Genomic DNA, 19,605 nt, shown 5'->3' on the forward strand with positions numbered 1-19,605 from the left:
GCAGCTCTGGTTCCCAGTAATCCCACTCAGGTGTTCCCTGACATGTGGAGGATGGACAAGGCCAAAAGAGTTACAAATCCCACTACAAAGTAGGGCTTAATTTTTGTTTTTAAAGAATAGTATTAAGAAAAGGTGAAGGCATTTCTCAGTCCTCAGGCGCAAGCTGGCTCAGAGAGGAAGAGCAGCCCCAGCGGCAGGAGCCGTGGATCCAGGGGCGGACGCAGGAGGATGCTCTCCGTTCAGCCGCGGAGACGCTGCCTTGGTTTTCAAAACACCGTGCTGACTACAGCAAGTAACTTCCAATAAAACGTATGCAAAGCTGAAAAGCACAGTTAAATAAAAATATTTTTGAACAAAACAAACCACAACAGACTTGACTGTTGCAATGTTTCCTCGCAAACCGGCTCCCCTGCAATGGCTGCTGTTCCCTGGCTCACGGTTGCCTCCTGCACTTCAGCAACAGAAGTGAAACCATCTGGGACTACAGCCTCCCCCAAAAGAACTGTGCATCATATGGACCTTGAAAAAGATTACATCTGTTTATTAATAGTAAAAATGGATACATTTGTCCTACATTTTGTTTTTAGAAATTTGATCATGTCACAAGCAATACCTGTGTGTACGTGGGTGTATTACAGATGTATATAATTTATTTTAACCAGGCTGTGAAATAATATGTAATCACATCTCTTCTTGTGATTGTACATAATACAGTAATTAAATGATGCCAGTCTACGTCATTCTCTTATTTCTAATCAAAGGAACCTGAAGCGTAACAGTCTTCTTTCCGGCTGATATGGCTCTTTATTTTTGTCACAGGGGAGACTTCCCATCACCAACGAGGGATAATCTTCCAACCGTGAGAGACGGGATAATTCAGATTTCTCCCCCGGCTGCTCCCGCCTGTTGGCAGCAGGAGCACCGCAGTCCTGGCTCCCACCTGTCTCGGGCGGTGGGGAGCGTCTCCTCCTCCGAATTCGGCAGACAGGCTCTCCTCCAGGCTACGCGTTACTGCTGTCCCGATTTCTTCTCCTTCTGGAAGCTAAAGCTTGTTCTCCTGCTCAGTTTTCTTTGTTTCTGAGCAAAATAATCTGCTCTGGCTGTGCTTGCTCGCGACTCTAGAATATAGTTAACCTGCAAGACATGAAACGGCGTTTCGTTTTGTGAGCGGGGCAGCCTGAGGAGGGACCCTCACACCACCCAACTGGACGAGGCTTCCCTGAAACTGGTCCCAGTGGGGCCTCACCAAAACTCGGCAGAGACAACCCGGAGCTGCAGGAGAGCCCCGCTCCGCGTGGGGCCACCATCCTCCCTCGGCTCATCCTCCCTCGGCCCTCAGCTCGGCACGGGGCGGCCATGGCAGCCGCAGGCTCTCGGCACCCTTCTCCCCGCATCCCACCCTTGTCACCCAAACCTCTGGGTGAACGCAGCGAGCCATGAAGACCCAGAGTGCCGGTCTAATATAGTAATGGGCTTCAATAAAAGACTTTATCAGCTTCAATAAAAATAATTCTTTCATTACGATGTTTGCATACTCAGCTAATCTCATAGTTTCCCTGTGTTTTGGCACATTTTACTTGATGAAAGCATTTTTAAATGATATTTAACAAGCCTGCTATTCCCTAAATTTATTATCTCCAGTGCTTTGTGATAATCACATAGATAATTTTAATGGAAGGTTAATGCAAGAATCAAAAAGATAAAAATGCCCTTTGGTCTGCCATTAGCTGGTTAATATGCTGTGGCTTAAAACTTGCACAATTTTATGCACTGTAGAGTGTTTCACTTTCATTGCATATTACAGCTTAAGGCATAAAAATATAGGGAATTTTCATGGTCAATAAAGCCTCGGTCTTTCTCACTTGATCATGTAAAAAGCCTAATTTGAAAAGTCTGATTTCTCTGCGTCTCCTAATGCTGACGGAATAGAAAACAAACTGGTAACTTACGCTCGAAAACAGATACTGCTCTATTTAAACAAGCTGCAATTTAAGGAAAAAAGTACTGGTCAATAATATTTCTCTCTTGAATGTTCATGTTATTCATAGCAAATCTTTTTTTTTTTTTTAAGCCTTCTTTTATGACCAGTCTCAGATGTGTCAAGTGTTCTGGATTACAACAGGTTACTTAAGATAAAGTAGGAACAAAAGAATTGGCCTAACAGTTCATGAATTAAGTAGAAAACCCCCAAAATACACTCACCTTCTATGTTATTAATAATAAGTTATTTTATCATGTGTCAGTTATTTAGCAATCCTCTAAACTCCACACAGAAAACATAACAGATGGCTTGCCAAAATTCTTGCTTTTTAGATTTTGAATTGCTATAAAGTATTAGCTTGTGGAAAATTAAGTTTCATCTTCCAAGAGTGTTACAAAAACTTGTTTCAGAAATTAAGCGAGTATGTGTATGCACTGAGCCACGGGAAAAGCAAACAATTCTGATCAGGGTGGGAAAAAGAACCCTTTGCTTTGTACGAACACCTGCGTTTGGAAGAGACCTGTGAAAGGCAGGAGAAATGCTGTCCTGGCACCGTTACTGCCCGTGCCGGAGCCGTGAACGTGGCATCAGCCTGCGGCCTTGGACATTATGTCTGTGCGTGGTTTTACTGGAGCCCTCCTGCCATCTCCGAACAACAGTAACTCCGGCTCCGAAAGCCACCGTGGTGCCGCCCTCCCTGCTCCCGGCTCCTCCAGCTCCGCAGACCAGGGCGGCAGCTCCCTCACCTCCTCGCGCCCTGGCTTGGCGCTTACACGAGCTGGGTGCCCTGCCCGGGGCTCTGCGGCCGAGCCCTGCGCCGGCAGCCGCACGACAGGGCCGGCAGCACCGCGGTGCTTTGCCAGATGCCGGTCCCGAGACAGGGCGCACAGCCCTGCACCTCCGCCATGACACGGGGCTTGCAAACCGTCTCAGGTGTCTGGAGGTGGAAACTGTCTGGACACAAAATTTGGCAGTTTCCTGTAAAACTCCACAGAAAGCTGGTGTGTCTATTAACTAGAAACACATAGAAAAGGAAACATTAGGCACAAACAGGCAATCTGCTGTATGGCTGTTTGAAAAATGAATAAAGCAACAGCACCGAGCCACTCGGCTGGTAAGCTCCGTGCACCTCAGTGCCTCAGGCACTGCACCCTGCCTGTGTTTCCAGAGCCTCTTGAATACTTTCATGTCTAACAAGCGGTAAAACACCCAGGATTTTGGGTCATGTTAAAATGTAATACTCACCTTCAGTACAATTTCATTGACAGTAGCAGCATCTGATTCAAAGTAAAGGTGTTTGTAGTCATGATTGCTTAGATATGTAAGTTTAAATATTGCATGACCTGTAAAGATAAGAAAAAAACTGTTCAGAATATTCCTGTAAAGTTTCAGCAGAGCTTGTGTGCCTGACAGAAGAAAAACACAGATGGTGATCTTAGCATACCATCAGCACAACAGAAGGAAGTAATGAAACGCTGACAGGCTTCTCATGTCATTTCAATTTAAGGCAAGTGGTGGCTTACAGGAGCAGCTGAACTCTAGTCAATAAAGTTCCTTTTCCCATCACATCCCCACTGCAGGAAATGCAAAAATCTATCAAACGGCTAGTTAGCTCCCGTTCAGCCCAAGACTGTATTTCAGTTAAACTACCGCGTTAGGACTACTTTATGTAACTACTCACCACATAATCCTCACATGCGGAAGATAAGTGTTACATTCAAAATAAAGGGCTAGTTAACCCCAGAATCGTCACTCCATCCACCTCTCCCCAAAACACCACCCAAACCTGCCCAGTTGCTTACGGCAAGGGAAAGCGTCACCACCGCAAAACACAAAAGTTCGCAGCAGCGATGCTGTGAAAACAGGTACTCAGACCCGGGACCCTCACTTCCTACAAGCAGGACAATCCAAATTCACGTCTAACTGTCATTTCTCTGCACGCAGCGCTTCGCTGGCAGGCGTCGCTGCCGCTCAGTCCCAAACGGGGCTTTTCAGCAGTTAAATGGAGGCGAGGTGCTGGCGGCCCGGCCGGACTCCGTGCCGCATTCGGAGAACACACGAACCACCGACCTGCCACAGAACTGCCGGCGGGACGGGAGGGATGGCGGTAATGGAAAGGTCTCTGTGCACAGCGTGTGGGAAGGCTAAATATCCTTCACTTGCATGGATGCTCATGGCTTTGAAATTAAAAGTAAGCATATTCCACACATACTTTTCCATCATTTTTCTCAGAATTTACTCAGTTCAGAAGTCAAAGTTAGTAATCCGCAAAAGTAACAGCCACATTACTGTAAATTTGGGTCTTTCCTGGAGGAAAGCTAATTTGAAATCTTATTTACATTATCTAATTCTCCAGATTTCCAAAAAGTGACTGATATATGCTCAGATCTGTGGCCACAAAATTTGAGATGCGAGTATTTTATTGTGGCATGTTAATTAAACACCATTATGATGCACTAATCTGGAATATAAATTCTATATTGAAAAATTGGCTAATAATAATAAAACCCCCCTTTTAAATCATTTGACAAATGATGCCTTGGTGGTACTAAAAATGCGGGAATTCCTAGCCGCAAGCTGATCAGTATGTTAATGCATGCACGCCCGGCTCTGCTTGGGATTGAATTCAGCATCTTTACGATTCCGAAAGTGCCTGTGCACCGCTCCCGGGGACACGGCACAGCACCGCGCCCCATCGGCTGCCACAGCTTTCCTCGGACATCTAATATCACACACAGCTACGGAAACTGATTACTAAAAGTGAGAGTTAAAATGGCACAAAGCACGGTCTGGAGGATCCCAACGAGGTTCTTGGGTTTGGGTCTTGGCGTGGATCGAGGCTCCTTCACCTGGGTTAGACGTTTCGCTTCCCCCGAGGAGTCCGCTCTCCCCGCACCGACCGCGCCTTGCCGCTGCTCCGGAGGCTGAGCGCGGCTCAGCGGTGGGAAAGGCCGGGGGGCTCTGAAAGCACCAGGAGCCGAGCCCCTTGCTTTCGGCGGAACGGCCTCGTGCCTCACGGCTCCCCTCTCCAGGTGGTTCTCCGCCCACTCCCTGTCAGTCCTTCCCGGGAAGGGGGAGGCAGTGGCGGGGCGGGTGCGGTGACGGCAGAGCCACGCACACCACCCCAACCACAGTGCGGCACCCACCCCACCCAGGGCTCCTGCGCCCGCCTCCCCCAAAGCAAACATCGACCTGCTCCGCGAGGCCGACAGCGCGGACACAGACCTCTCCGTGTGTTCACTGCTTACGCGGCGGAGCGGGCCGGTGTGCGGCAGCATGGCCGCCCTGGCAGAGGCAGCACCTACCTCGGCTGCCAGGAGCAGCAACCCGGCGTGCCGCCGGCGTCTCCTCCGGAGCTCTGCTGCCCTGCCGTGCATCACCCCGTGGAGGCAGGGCACACAAACACAGAATGAAGTATTATTATGAAAATTAAGCAACATCACAGCCTCCGTCATGCCTGACGAAGAAACCCTCCCCAGTACCCCCATTTTTCTTTTAAAACGGTGATTTACTCCTCCTTTCTGGCAAAAGTGTTTATACAGCTGACAGAAGCAGAACGCAGAACTTTATTTTGAGCACTTATTCTAGGGCTGTGAGGAGGCAGCTCTTTTGATGACAATTAGAGCAACAGATGCCAACAGCAACCCCGATGAGCGCTGTGGCAGGAGGCAGAGCTCACCCTGCTGCCCCCGGGGAGCCCAGCGCCGCGCCACGCCAGCACCACACAGCCCCCGGCACGGCCGGCTGCCGCAGCACAGCCAGGGGCAGCACTCGTGCTCCCGGTCCCGCCAGAACGGAGGCTGCTCCGGTCCCTGCCTTTCTGGCGAGGCGCTGGCTGAGCCACAGACCCACGCTCCGGCACAGACTCTCGGGAGTCGCGGGGAACGTGGTGCTGCCGCTGCATCCGACGCAAAGCCCGAACGCGCAGCGCGTGCCGCGGTTGAGCACAACCTGCTGTGCCACGTAACTCAGTCCTACACCCTGACAGGTGATTTAGTGGAAAGGAGCCAAGAAGACTTTTCTTTAGAAAGCCCCATTACAGCATTATGTTTATGTGCTCCGTGTCCACATTACACTATTTACAGCATGAAATATTAGTTCATTGAAATCATAACTGGCACTTTGCTCTGCTACTATTCTAGCCAGATGGAATTTATGAATTGTGAGATTGATTTCCATTTCCAAGAGTGCTTAAATATGTGATGTACCTCTTTACAATAGAGCACCACCCTTGACAATTCAGAGATCAATAGGAACTTCAATGGTTTTATATTTCCATATAAGAATATCTGGTAACAAACACCAGCAGCTCAAGTGGCTTCTACTGCACGCGACGGTAGAATTAAAACAAATGCAGATATTGCACAAACGGCTTCATTGCTGTGACTCCTGCAGGAACAACGGTTTGGTATCCTTTAGCGTGCGGGTCTGAAACACAAGTGTTCAAACCCAGCAAACGTCAGCGCTGGCTGTCACTGCCCTGCACCACGCGGAAGTGTATTTAATGTCAGCCACCGCGGCGGATGGCAAGAGCGAACCGAACAGGGAGAAATGTCAATATTTGGCAATCAGAATTAATCAGCTGTACAATGGAAAATACATGTTATTCCCAACTATGTTTATCTGCTCAAACATTGATGGAAGGCAAGTGAAATGACAGAGAGTCATCTGGTGCCACAGGCTTTTGTCGCGACGCAGGTACGACCCAGAAGGTGAGCTCGGCAAACCTGAGCGGGTTTCGTGCGGATGCCCCCAGCAGCCCCGCTCCTGCCGTGCCGTCCCAGCCCGCGCCGGGGCCGACCTTGCCGCGACAGCAGCAAAACGACATCCTACCGCGGGCGGCCTTTGGCCTCAGCTCTGAATGCTGATAAATCTTTTCTAACCCTGGAACACTAATAGGTTCCTGTGTGGTTACACCTGGAGACAAGCCTACGGCTGACGCAGGCAGAAGGGCGAGATGCTAATCCACTGGAAATCCACGGAGGAGAGCTCATTCACTCTTTCGGCACCATGTCTTAAATTCAGTTGTTTGGCCTATCTCCTAATTTTTAACATTTCTATACTGCCAAAAAAAGGGAAGGAAGAGGCCAGTTACGGCGTAACCAACAACCACTGCGCAGCCAGCAGCACAGCCAGAGGCAAACCTGCTGCTCACGCTCCTGCGCTCTCCTCCGCGGGTTTGGTGAAACGCGTGCAGCCTCCACCGCGCCGCACACCAGCCCCTCCGTGTCTCCGCGTTCACACGCGGCAGGCGAGAAAAGCTGCTGAGCTACCGCTTCCACAATTACTGACTAAAATGTGCTTGTACAGTATTGGTTAATCCTGTGCTAATTTCGGCAAGTTACAATCTTGGGAAAACACACAAAAACTCTGCAGTCTGCCATACTTCACTTGATACAGGTAAAAAACCCCACAACTTTTTAGTCTAAGTAATGAACTCTTTTATCAGAGTCTAAAAAATACACTTTTTGCCTGGAAAACATTGGAAGGATGTAAATTCGCACCAGCAAAGACATTTTTTTAACTGAATCTGCCAGGACTAGAAATAGTTCTTCTTCTTCCTCTCCCATCCCCCAGTTCAGACTGTACCAAACCCCTCTCTCTTGCCAGTCCCACTCTTTAAAACAGTAGGCACTGAATTAAATCACTAATTAGATGGAGGATGAAAAGAATATTCATGAATTGGACAAAACAGAAAACAAACACTAGGAAATGCAAATGTATGTTAATTTTTCAATATACCTTGATGATTGCTTTGTCATTACAGGGCCATAAGGCAGAAGTCAACAATTAAAGAGTTATTAGCGGAATAAATAGCTAGAGAAAGACCTCTCTGAAGAACAAACACTCATAGGCATCATTTGACATCATCACAGATTTTCACCGTTTCAGAAATTGTGACTACAACAGGATCAAACCTTGAAATCTCTTCTCACAGACTCAGAAAGGATTACAAAGAATTAGAAATATACTAGTAAAAAGGCAAGGAATGATGAAAATAAAATACACACAAGCAATGCTTCTGTACAAAGGCAAATTTACTTAAAACACTGCATGAAATGGGGCAACCTCTGCTCACCAACCGCTGTTAGATTTAATCTAAAAGCTGTGGGGAGGGACTCTGTAGTTTGAAATCCACATGTGCTACCTCAAAAGTGATGCCGTGACCCTGGCGCAGGGCCTGAAGGTCCTACAAAACTACAAGTGTCCCATCACCATCAAAACACTCATCCTGACAACCTCTAATAACAAGAAAACTTTGAAGTTTTCTTCTAGGGGGATGTCACGAGTTGCACCGCAGTCACAGCTGGATTATCAGGGACATGGTACCGAGCTCGGTTAGGGACACAGATGGAACAGGAACGTTGTCCTGAGTGTGAAAGTGGGGCTAAGCCCCTTTTATGCAAGTGATATTTATCCAAGAGGCACGTATTTCAGAGGCGACGTCTCCTTCAGAGGTAGCGATGGCCATCAAAGCTACGGATGAAATCCTGACTCCACGGATACCAGCGGAAGCACCGATGAGTTCAGCCTGCGCTGGATCCCCTGCAAACCAAGGCACTACTCCAGTGGGAACAAATGATACAACTGTTAAGGAAAAAAAGAATAGTCCTGCTGGCTCGCCCCATTCTCTCACAGAGCAGCATATTTCACGTTTGCTTTTCCTACAACTCGGGTCTTAATGTTCTATTGTAGGCTTATTATAAAACATTGCTATTAGTGGATGCCTTGTTTCCAGATGTCCTGAAAGCAGAGTTGCAATTAAAGTGCTGCATACATCCACTTGCATGTCAAACTGTGGTAACGATTCACACATCTGGATTTTTTTTCCCCCAAACCCTTTTGTTTCTTCTTCGAATTATTATCAAAGGCAGAATACTAATACAGATTTTTGCAAGAATGGTGAAAATCGAGGTGGAACTTGGGATTGCCCAAAACCTCTTCACCAGCAACCTTGTTTGGGAAAAAAGATGATAAATAAATCAAAATGCACTAAGCAGTGTTTCCACATGGCAATCGCCTCCTTCATTGCGTCTGCACCTCATCAATCACACCATTGTCTGCTTGAAAGGCGAGCCTTGTAAATGTCATATCCACTCAAGCCCAAGGAGAAGCGAATCAAAATGCAGCAAGGAGTTTTAATTGGATAGTGTAATTAAACTAAAAAACCCCAGCAGAATAGCTTTGACAGGATAGATGAAGACCCCTTTTAATAGGGCTACAAAACATATTTGTTAAAAGGATGAGGCAATGCACACTCCTGATTGTGCTCCAGAGTACTTTTATGAAAAGGCTGTTCAACAGGGATGGATTTAATAAGTCTCAGTCACGCCGGTGGGGCAGCAGGCAGGAGTCTCTCGCCGTCACCAAACCGCTGCCCGCTCCTTCGGCCGCGCAGGCAGGTCGACGCGGCTGCCCTCGCTGCCAGACCCCTTCTCCGGTGCGGCGCATCCCGCGAACGACTGCCAAAGCGGCAGGGCTGCTGGCGAGCCCCCCCCGTTGCCCCCGGCCCTTCGCTGGGCTCCGCTGCCCCCCCAGCCCGGGCACCATCCTGCGCCTGCCACGGAGAATGGAAAAGGCAGCAAACCCAAGCGCCATCTGCGCCTCCGCTGCCTCCCCTCCGAGGCATTTCAGGGCTCTGCAAACAGCACGCCCATTTGCACTCATTTCTTCCTGTTACACACTTTGAGGTCTCTTTCACTCAAAGCCTGAAGTTTGGGAACATTTTCTCTGCTGAACCCATTTTTTACCTTTTGATCAGAATCTGTGATTAGTCTCCTATCAAGTAAGGAATTTTCTTCTATCATTTCACACACCGCATCATTCACAGTGGGAGCGTGGATCTTAGGAACTACCGTACGATATTTTGTGCACCATTTGCAGAGCACACGGATGATTGTTGCCTCTCTGCTCTGGCTCCACTGCAGGGCTCTGAGCAAACGTGCAACATCTCTATTTAAGCTCCCCAAGCAGCAGGAATCCATGCCTTCCCAATGCTTCCTGTATGTTTGCAGTCCTTTCACAACCCAGTAATGAATTCATTAAATTAGTAGTACCCAACTTGCATAATTTGGAGGAACTGGATACTGAATTAAAACATCAAATACCTTTAGCTTTAAATGAAAACTACATAAAAGCATTTCAGGCATCACTTTGGCTATCACTTACAGCCAGTATGAATACTGCTAGAAAAGCTATTTTCGTGCAGATGTGGAATTCAATGGGAAAGACTGACTCGTGTAGCAACATCAATCAAAACGTCGGCTCCGCTGGCAGCTCTCGACAGTAAGGCAGGTTCAAAGGTCACAGGATAAAGAAAAAGCCAAGCTCTGGTTCAGCTCTAATATCTCCTCGCTAGAAGTCTTGCAAAGGTACCTACCCCCCTTCTGTACTAGGCGGCTTTCATTAATCTTCTTGCCATCTTTTTTAACTAGTCATGCAGAACCGCTCGATAGCGAGACATATAATGGGGAGGCCCTGTGCCTATTACCAGGTTAACACTCTGTTAAGCCCCAGTGCAACAATGGAATAAGAATTTAAAGGAAATCTTAAGCTGCAGGGTGCAAAGCAAGCAATTAAATTACAAACCGAAGTTACCAATGTACTCCGTGACCTACAGAACACCTTTGTTTAGACTCCCTTAATATTAAGGATATTTTGACCTAGCAACTGAGATGTATCTGCTTTATTAAAACAAAGAAAAAACAGGAAAAGGATCACAGGAACACTTCTTCAATGTTTCAAATAAATTATCAAATAAATCCGATTTCTGCAGCTATCGTAAAAATACACGAGTGGAAGAACCCCACGTATTTTGAAAACTGTAGTCCTGCCCAGCCCATCAGCCTCAGCGCCACGGAGAGGCTGGCCCTGAGGTCTGCTCACCCCTGCACGCATCAGCACCGGCTCGGCGCTTCCACGGTGCGGATGCCAAGGCAGCCTGGTAGCCCGGCCTCGGAAGGGATGGCCACGGCGCATCCATCACAGCCGCACTTGGTCCACAGGGCACTTTGTAAAAAGGCAGCGGTCAGTGACACTAAAGTTTCTCCCTTGTCCAAGTAATGTAAGAGACATTAACAGAATCAGATTTCCTTTAAATTACACTATTGCAAAGGGATATAATTGTATTAAACGTATTCTGTTGCTTCCTTAAGACTTTATATTATGTACACTTAATTGAGATACAAAGCTCTTTTCAGCTATAAAAATGACAACTACTTTATTAAGGCTTAAATCTTATTTCTCAATGATAGGATGCTTCCTTTCAAGATTCAAAACATTCAGAATCTCTCGTGATAATCAGACCGAACCTGATTTAAACAAGCCGTTTATACACAGTGTTTTCAGGTTCTAATGGCATTTGATCGAGCCAGCAGGGCCATTACCTCTTCCCTCTGTCTAAATTCAGGGAGTCTGATTTAATTTACAAATAAAAATTCAAATGCTGACCCAGCCCTACTACAAGGGCAAACAAAAATCATCAGCCATTCCTGCCTACAATACCCATACTAATGGCAAATTAGATGCCAAAGCTTTCTATTTTCATTTTCTGTTTTCACTGAATGCAGCTCTAAGTTCTGCAAGCTCACAGCACAGGAAAGCTTCAGCCCCATGCAGAACGACTCCGAGTGCCTCCGTAAATATTCACAGCACGTCATCTCTGAAGTTGCCGAGTCCTTTAACACTCACACAAGTGCCACTAAAGCTTCGCTGCAGGAACCTGTCTTTTCAGAGAAAACTAACAGAAAATAAGCACGAGGCTCTCCGCTATATTGATACACAATTCCTGTTTTTACATTTCTGCAGAAAAGCACCAGTAAAAACTCTGAAATCTCTTTAATCTGCAGAAAGTAAGAGCTAACTGAATATTAAACTGTGTTAATTACCACATTCAGAGAAACGAGTGTTGCAGAAGCCTCCAGCTATACTGATCACAGCGAACAAACTCCACTCCAACACCCCTTGCCCTTACCAAAAGTAAGGTCACGTTTGGAGGCTCCTGCAACCCCTTCACCTCTCTCCACGAAGTCGGTCTGGCGAAGCAGCGCTCCACTTTATTACAGCCCCAACTGGCAATGTCTGGGGAAGGCAGGCAGGCAGCTTAATAAAACATGCACTGTGTTTTCACCCGGTGTAACTGTACAAGCACCATTACATGTGCAGAACACTTCTGAAAGACGAGATGGAGCATGTTTGTGTTACAAGAGATAAAAACATGAAAACAAAATATATTGCAGAACTCAAAGACCTTATCTTTACTCAGCCTCTCTTTCTTTGCAATAATTCATTCAAGGAAGATCCGGGAATAATTTTTGATGTAAACTCTGCTACAAACATATATCACTATGCTGATAAAAATCACAGACGAAACTTGTGAAATACAGTGAGTTTCATTCCTTTATGCTACTAAAATAACTTTTTTCCATTTAAAATTCAAGAGATACTGATCTGCTGTTCAGAGTTCCTCAAAATGTATCATTCTGAAATGTCACGCTAAAAGTATCTGCTACTGACCTAAAATAATGACTTTTGGAACATCTTTAGTGAATTGGGAAGAGGTCAGCAGAATTCAGGAAGAATTACTTTCTCCTTTTGGAACTATGCCAAACACTTATTTAATAGGAAAAGTTTATGATGGCCACGCAAAAATGAGTAAATAAAAACCCTCAGTATCATAAAGGTTCCTTTGTTGCAACCTGTCAGCATCCTCTCCAAAGACCACGATTCTTCACTTGACGGTCTCCACGTGAAGGTACCGCCCTTCTGCCGCTGGACTCTCTCTGGGGGTCGAAATTCTGTCCCTTATTTCTCCCTGGTTGGCAGGATTTGGGTACAAACATAATTTCCTGCCGGAGCAGGTGCTGCCTCTGGGGCTGAAGAGCCCCGAGCCCTGCAGGACGCAGCTCTGGAGCTGTTCGGGGACAGCCTGAAGGTCCGGGCTATCACGCTGACAGGAGCGTGAGCTGGAAACCTCGGGTTTCAAGGCTGGCTTTTCAGATATAGCCGCATTTTGTGGGCACAGTTTTACCACCACAGGTGTTTGCATTTGAAATGAAATGTGGCTGCAAGCCCAGAGGTGTTAATGTATTTACAAGTGAAAAACTTGCACCCTGAACTAGCAAGACAACCGTTACGCATTTTGGACTTCTCTCCTCGGGATCATGCCCTCCCAAGGACCAGGAAATCTTGCTGGAGAGACAGAAGAGGAAGACAATGACTGGACTAAGAACATGGAAGTAGGAAGGGGTAATGAAGGGGAGAAGGATATAGTTCAATAATTGCTGATAAAATTTCTGGCAGCCATAAATTTACTCTTCCAAGAGAATTCAACAGATCATTACCTCTGTAAATATGTATCACATAATTCTCCCTCTCTGTCACCTTGCAGATAAGTACTTAATACTTAGCATCCCTACCTGGCAGAAGCACAAGTGTAATAAAACCACCTGAGTTTTTGAACTGCAGTTACTTTTTGATAGGAGACGGTTACATTTTGGCACTGCTGGGGACATTGCCCAATTCCCCCAGGGCCTATCTTGTGCTTTTTAAAACAAATGTTACAGATACAGGCTCGCATTACTCCACTGATGATAGAACAAGTAAAAGCACTTGGCTTTTGAAGTCGTGCTCTAAAGACGGGAAGCTCTGACCCCGTGCGGATGACGGGCTGGACCGGGGTGCCCAGCCTGCCCCCCCACTAGCCCGGCACGCTCACCGCTGCCCTGAAACTGAACTCACAGTGGCACGTCGCAATCCCAGTTACCCCACAGCCACGGCTGAGCCAAATTCAGACTGTGCTGATACCCACTGTATGTCTGAGATCCAAAACTGCACCTAAGAAATGGTTTAAAACCAGTCTGCATGTTAAGAAGTTCAAAAAATTGCAATTATGTAGAAACATGTATTTGAGTACCATGCTATGGGGCTAGTGACCAGCTAGGCAGGGCCAGTGTTTCCGTGGCCTGACACCGCTAGTGGCTACTGACAGTGGGCAAGAAACACTCTTAATGATGCCATTAGCTGTGAGCAGCATTAAAAGGACACTCATAAAACGTGAATGTGTGTATGTTGTGTTCTCTATAACAGAATCCAGTCAGATTAAAAACATCCCATAATGAATAAAATACACCTATAGAAAGAAAAGGACACGGTAGCAATAATTCTTTGGACATCTAGCACATACAGGGAGGGAGAGAAGAGAGAACATAAATAAAAAGGACTACTCACTTGGGCTTTTTTCTTCCGCAAGGTCACAGGCACAGAGGAGTTCAGAATCGATTGAAATAGGTTTCTGCTTAATCCAAAACTTAGTGCTGGCCTTCTGATTAGTAACAGGGTCTATCTCTACCTTGTCTCCAGAAATACCTGAGATGAGAAAGAATAGAGAGCCACAACAGTGATCTGTTTAAGCGATTTCATATCAGCCGTTTGACACACTTTATAAATCTTAAATGGGATGAAAGTATATTGCCCTTTTGGGCTTTTTGAAAGCACAGGGGCTTTTGAAACCAAAAGCAAATGGTTATCAAACCGCATTGATAATCTGCATTTTGTTCTCCTGCATAAGCGTACCAACAGGAAAGAAATATCACAGAGAAAATTCTTCTCAGCACATACAGAGCTCTTCTGGAAGCAGCAGCTACAAGAGCTGCAAGATTTATAAAAAGATACCGCTAGTTTTTCAATCACCACTATTATATGTAATAGACACTCTCACAGCCCGTCCCTGTTCTATCTCCTATACAGCATATACGCTATATCCTCTACACGAGAGGACAACACCCAGTCGCAGCATTACAGAAACGCTCTTTGTGTTACCCAGATACTCATAAACAAAGACATCCAGTCCCAGAGATCCTGTGCATTTTTACACTGCTGGCATTTTAAAGCCAGCTCTAATTAGGCTGCTTTGAAAGCAAGCTGAGGATTTGTGTAGCTCCTGGCACGGGCGCCGGGCCCTGCTTCCCAACACGGGCTTCCCCAGATGGCTGGTGCTTCGCTACCGCTGCGTGCAGGCTGACCCGGAGCCGGCGCGCTGCCACGCGCGAATCCTGCAGCAGACCTTTGGGAAGCCGGAGCAGAACATCCCTCTGCCATCCCTCCACGCGTCGCTCCCGAAGCCGCGCAAGAACAGGCTTTCGGCGGGATGCTGCCGCGGCAGGCTGAGGGCGAACCGTGCTGGAACCGGCCCGGGACGCTCGCGGTAATTTATAGCGGTCTTTATCATGGCACTGCGAAGCAGAAGCCTTGCAACGCCGCGCTGACGAACAGAAGCTCATTGTTCAGTAGCTGTTGACACGACTGAACAAACTTCCCAGTGTGCTTTTTGCATCAAGACGTGTGGAGCCTTGAAAATAATTACATTGCTTCAGTCGTGAGTTATAGGTGAAGCTCGTGAGAAAGCGACAAAAGGAAGCAATACAGGAAAAAAGTATTTAAACATCATTTAACTCTTGCATCCCTGGAAAAACAGCAGAGAGAACCTTTTCCCTCGAGGGTTTTGGCTATGATGCTTTCAAATACGTTACGCTTGGCTCGTCTGATGCACAAGAAAACCTGAAGGAGCTGGTGATAAAACTTTTAAGAGACGCGACAAAATAAAAGTAAGATGCCACACACAGAGTGACTCTCCCAAGCCCTCCAAAACTAACTCAATATTGGTCATAGCTGCAGAATTTGCAAACCACGTTCGTTTGTATTTTACGCAACCCTACAATCCGAGCTTACAGGCAGCAAGGAGCAGAGCGTGTGGCGGGCTTCTCGCTGCAGCCCCGTCCACGAACACGAGATACCTTCATTTTAACCCTGGCTATTCTGACAGGTCCTAGTAACGCCACCAACCGCGCCCCCCCCGCCCCGTTAATCCAAGAATGTGCTTTGTCATTAAACATACGTCACATCAGAGAGATCACGTTTCAATTAAGCACTGTATCAGGAGTCCAATTAACTCAAGGACTGCTAGAACTAGGTAATTTGAGCAGGCTGATGCTGTATCTGGCGCCCATTTTGTTTTGTGATTTAATTTTGGACAGATTATTTAAAATTGGCGTTGTTATTTCACTGTAATTCAAAATGGCTTTTTCTGTAGTTTAAGGAAAATATGCAAAGTTAATGGTACAAGTTCTTATTTTTCTCACTGAAAAAAGTCAAGGCAAGTTCTAAAAATAAAGGTGCAAATTCTTTGTGTGCAAGGGTCGTTCCCCATCCCTTCCTCTAAAATATCACCCTGAAAATATCCTTAAAAATCTTTCACTGTATGGTCCTGCAACTTCAGGATTCACAGTCAGTCAATATTGTTAATGCACCTTGTTAATTTGATAGGATTTGTCAGGTAACTCCACTGGAAAATTATATAAAACTGTTCCAGATGAACAGATGATAGTGACATGAATTAAAGTGATAGAACAATAGTGGAATATAAACCAGAAATGACACCCAAAGTGGCTGTTGATTTATTGCCATCCTGAGTTTGGTTCTGGGCTTCCATGTATATTAGTGCTACAAATCTGGGTCCATTTAGCAGAGAGATGCTCATACATACATCACCAGCTCCTGCTCCAAGCCAAGGTCACTCCCCATTGCATCAATCTTTTCAGCAGAGGCTACTTCACCAAGCATGGATTTTGTAACCATCTCAGATGTAACAGACTTCCTCCTCTTTCATCTTTTTTTTATCATGTAAAATACACTTTAACTTCTATTATTTTTATCTGCAAATTGTTGCTGTATACTTCATCCATTATTTCTGTATCTCGACATCACTGGCTTAAGCTCACACACATCCAAAGAGCACATTGACAAAGAATGTTGTCTTTTTTGTGTTATTGTTCTCACAATCTGTATGTGTTGAAACCTAAAATCAAACCCGTATTATGTATGTGGCTTCTGCAGTCTCTGTATCGCAGCACAAATTAGTCATACTCAAAAACCAAGTAAAAATGCTTCTTTACTATTTTTTTAATTCATTCATTTTATCAAAAGAAGTGTCATCGATGTATTAGTCCAATAACACTGTTCTGTTCTTGCTTCCTTTGTGGGGGTCTGCAACTGCCCCCCCTTTTCTGACATACTTGCCAGCAGTAATTTTCCAAGACAATATGCTTCTTTTAGTTTTGCTAATGTGATACACAAGCAAACGTGTCTTATTCCTTCACAACATGACAGAACCTTTGTAAAAATGTTGAGAGCACTACTGTATGTGCACTGCACTGTAATATGAGCTAAACCAGAAAACCCCAGACCTTAAACTGCTGCGGCTAAAGCTCTGCACTGTAATAAAACCCGCAGTCAAAAGGCAGTCACCCTCCCCTGGTCATTTACATATCGCTTTTTCCTATAGAAGAACTATGCACAATGCACAGAAGATGGAGCTTACTCCAATATTTGCAGTAAATCTTGCCTCAAACTCAGTGATCAGGCCTCAAGACAGCTAAAACATTTGGAAAAGTATCAGTATGCAAATCGGAATTCACAAACATAGCTCACACCACTGCTACCTGTTCGATGCAACTGAAGTAAAATCCGACACAGAACCGACTGAAATGCAATGATGCGCGTCTTACAACACCGGAGCAGACTGCGGGGAGTGGAGATGAGCTACACTGAATGTTTTCTCCACCACTTCTGGGTTCTGTCACACGTAAACATCCTTGCACGTGAAGCCTGGGACATGGGGTCTCGCCCCCAAAACCAGGCGGATATTTTCAGTGCAACCGCTGTGCAGTATTTCAGCTAGCCTGATGGCCGACGCGCTCCTGCGCGGCTACCGACGTCATCGACGCTGTCAATACGGAGCAATGGAGTGGTTTTTTCTCATGTCCTCTAGAAAAACCGTCGCTTTGCTATGCCTGCTACATAAAACTGACGACATAAAAATGCTGGAGACAAGTCTTTGCAACTGGCCATTGTTAAAGTGACACAGAATAGCTCCTGGACCACAGTTACTGATGAGCGATGAAAAAAAAATTAGACATCGTTCTTTACATTTCAGATTGCATGGAGCAGTCTGTCACTCGCGGAAGATGAACACATTAACACTCAACAGCCCTAATCCAAATAGTACCTCAATGCTTATTTTACCAGCATTGCTCTTTAAAGACCTTAATAAAATTCAGGAGAAACCCCAGCAACATACACTTCTTTTGACTTTATTTCACGGTTCTGATGCTGTACATTTGCCCAAACTTTGAATACCCCACTGGAGTTTTCTTTGATTTTTAAAAAATAGTGAAGATGATAAAAATCACATTCTCAGTGTACTGCCATCAAAAATATATAAGTTCACAGATTGTTATAAAAGGGAAATTTTATGGCCCTTACACTAGTGGACAGGGTCAGCTCCTTCACTGCTACACAAGTTAAGCCATTTGTTTCATTTAACAGCTATTCTCCCTTAACCATTTATCTTCAGCAATCTGTCGTGACCTTTTCAAGCTCTCATTTCTGACACTTCCCAGATACAGTGAGTCAAACTTCACTGGAAGCAAACTATCACACCCAGAGAGTTTGCTCAAACGCAGAAAACATGCCCAGCGCTGTCCTGCCTCAGCACCAGCAGATAAATCCTTCCTTAACAAGACAGTTCAAAATAAACTAAGAAAGCCTCTTCTGTAAAAATTTGAGAGACATACACTTTTATATGTACTTAAGGATGGAAGAATGAAGAAAGAGTAGTGACAATAATACAGGAACTGGCAGAGTTTAAATTTAACAATTCTACTGAATTCTACAGAGTAAATGTATTTCGTAAACATTACGGCACTTAATATTTTACTGCTGAATCATTTCTTTATGGAAGGTATTTGCAGAAATGTCACAGGTCACCTACCAATGCATCATTAATCAAATTTTCACAATTTAAACACAAAGATAAAAAGCCATTCAATCATTTTAAAACAGTAATGGGGCTTTTATAATTCAAGATTCTGTCATCCCTTGGCCTTCGGGTTTTCAAAAGCATTCAGAAAGCTAATAAGGACAATATAAAACCTTTAGAGAATGCTAGTTTTGTTCCACCTCAAATTTCCACTTGGTCGTTAAAATCTTTCAGTCGCAGAAAAGGAAAAACCTAATCATTCCCAATTTTGCATAGCCTCATTTAAAAATAACAAAACAGTTGGCAAGAAGCTTTCCATTAGGAAGCCTAGGTTAAAAAAAAGAGATGAGGTCATTAAATAATGGCCTTCTTTCAGAAGAAACATGTGCTAGCTGATTGTGGATAATAAAAATACTGAAGTATTTTCAACCGAAAGCAATTTTTTTTAACTGCTGAAATGCTAGCAACACTTTCAAGTGATGCGCTCCGCAATAAAATGGACCAACACGATAATGACTGCTTTAAAAACATCCGAGATGGACAGTTAGCTATTAGAGATGGCCAAAGGTTTGAACCATTCCATTTTCCTAAGCGTTATAGCACGGATTGATTTACCTAACTGAACATCAGTGGTGAATCGAAGCCTATGGATCATGCTGACTTTGAAGGACTTGTAATGGTGGCTACTGAGCATGTCCTGAACTGTAGCTATATCGATCTGAGGGTCCTCCTCCGAGACCTCTTCTCCTCTTGAACCTGCAAAACAAGCCAACAATAATGAACGGAGGTTTAAAATACGGCATACCAT

At 45.3% G+C, this 19,605-nt stretch overlaps 1 protein-coding gene across 2 annotated transcripts in view; it reads right to left on the reverse strand.

The window, feature by feature from the left end:
* Positions 1-516: 516 nt before the first annotated feature.
* Positions 517-19,605, reverse strand: part of MAPKAP1 (MAPK associated protein 1) — a 105,473-nt gene continuing 86,384 nt past the window's right edge. For both annotated transcript variants that reach the window (XM_075771960.1, XM_075771957.1), the window contains 4 exons: positions 19,413-19,553; positions 14,210-14,347; positions 3,227-3,324; positions 517-1,134 (listed from right to left, as the gene is read on the reverse strand). In XM_075771960.1, the coding sequence (XP_075628075.1) occupies positions 1,009-1,134; positions 3,227-3,324; positions 14,210-14,347; positions 19,413-19,553 (503 nt within the window). In that variant the 3' untranslated portion in view covers positions 517-1,008. The remainder of the gene's footprint in view (positions 1,135-3,226; positions 3,325-14,209; positions 14,348-19,412; positions 19,554-19,605) is intronic.

Source organism: Balearica regulorum, chromosome 20, assembly GCF_011004875.1.
Source record: "Balearica regulorum gibbericeps isolate bBalReg1 chromosome 20, bBalReg1.pri, whole genome shotgun sequence".
NCBI lineage: Eukaryota > Metazoa > Chordata > Aves > Gruiformes > Gruidae > Balearica > Balearica regulorum.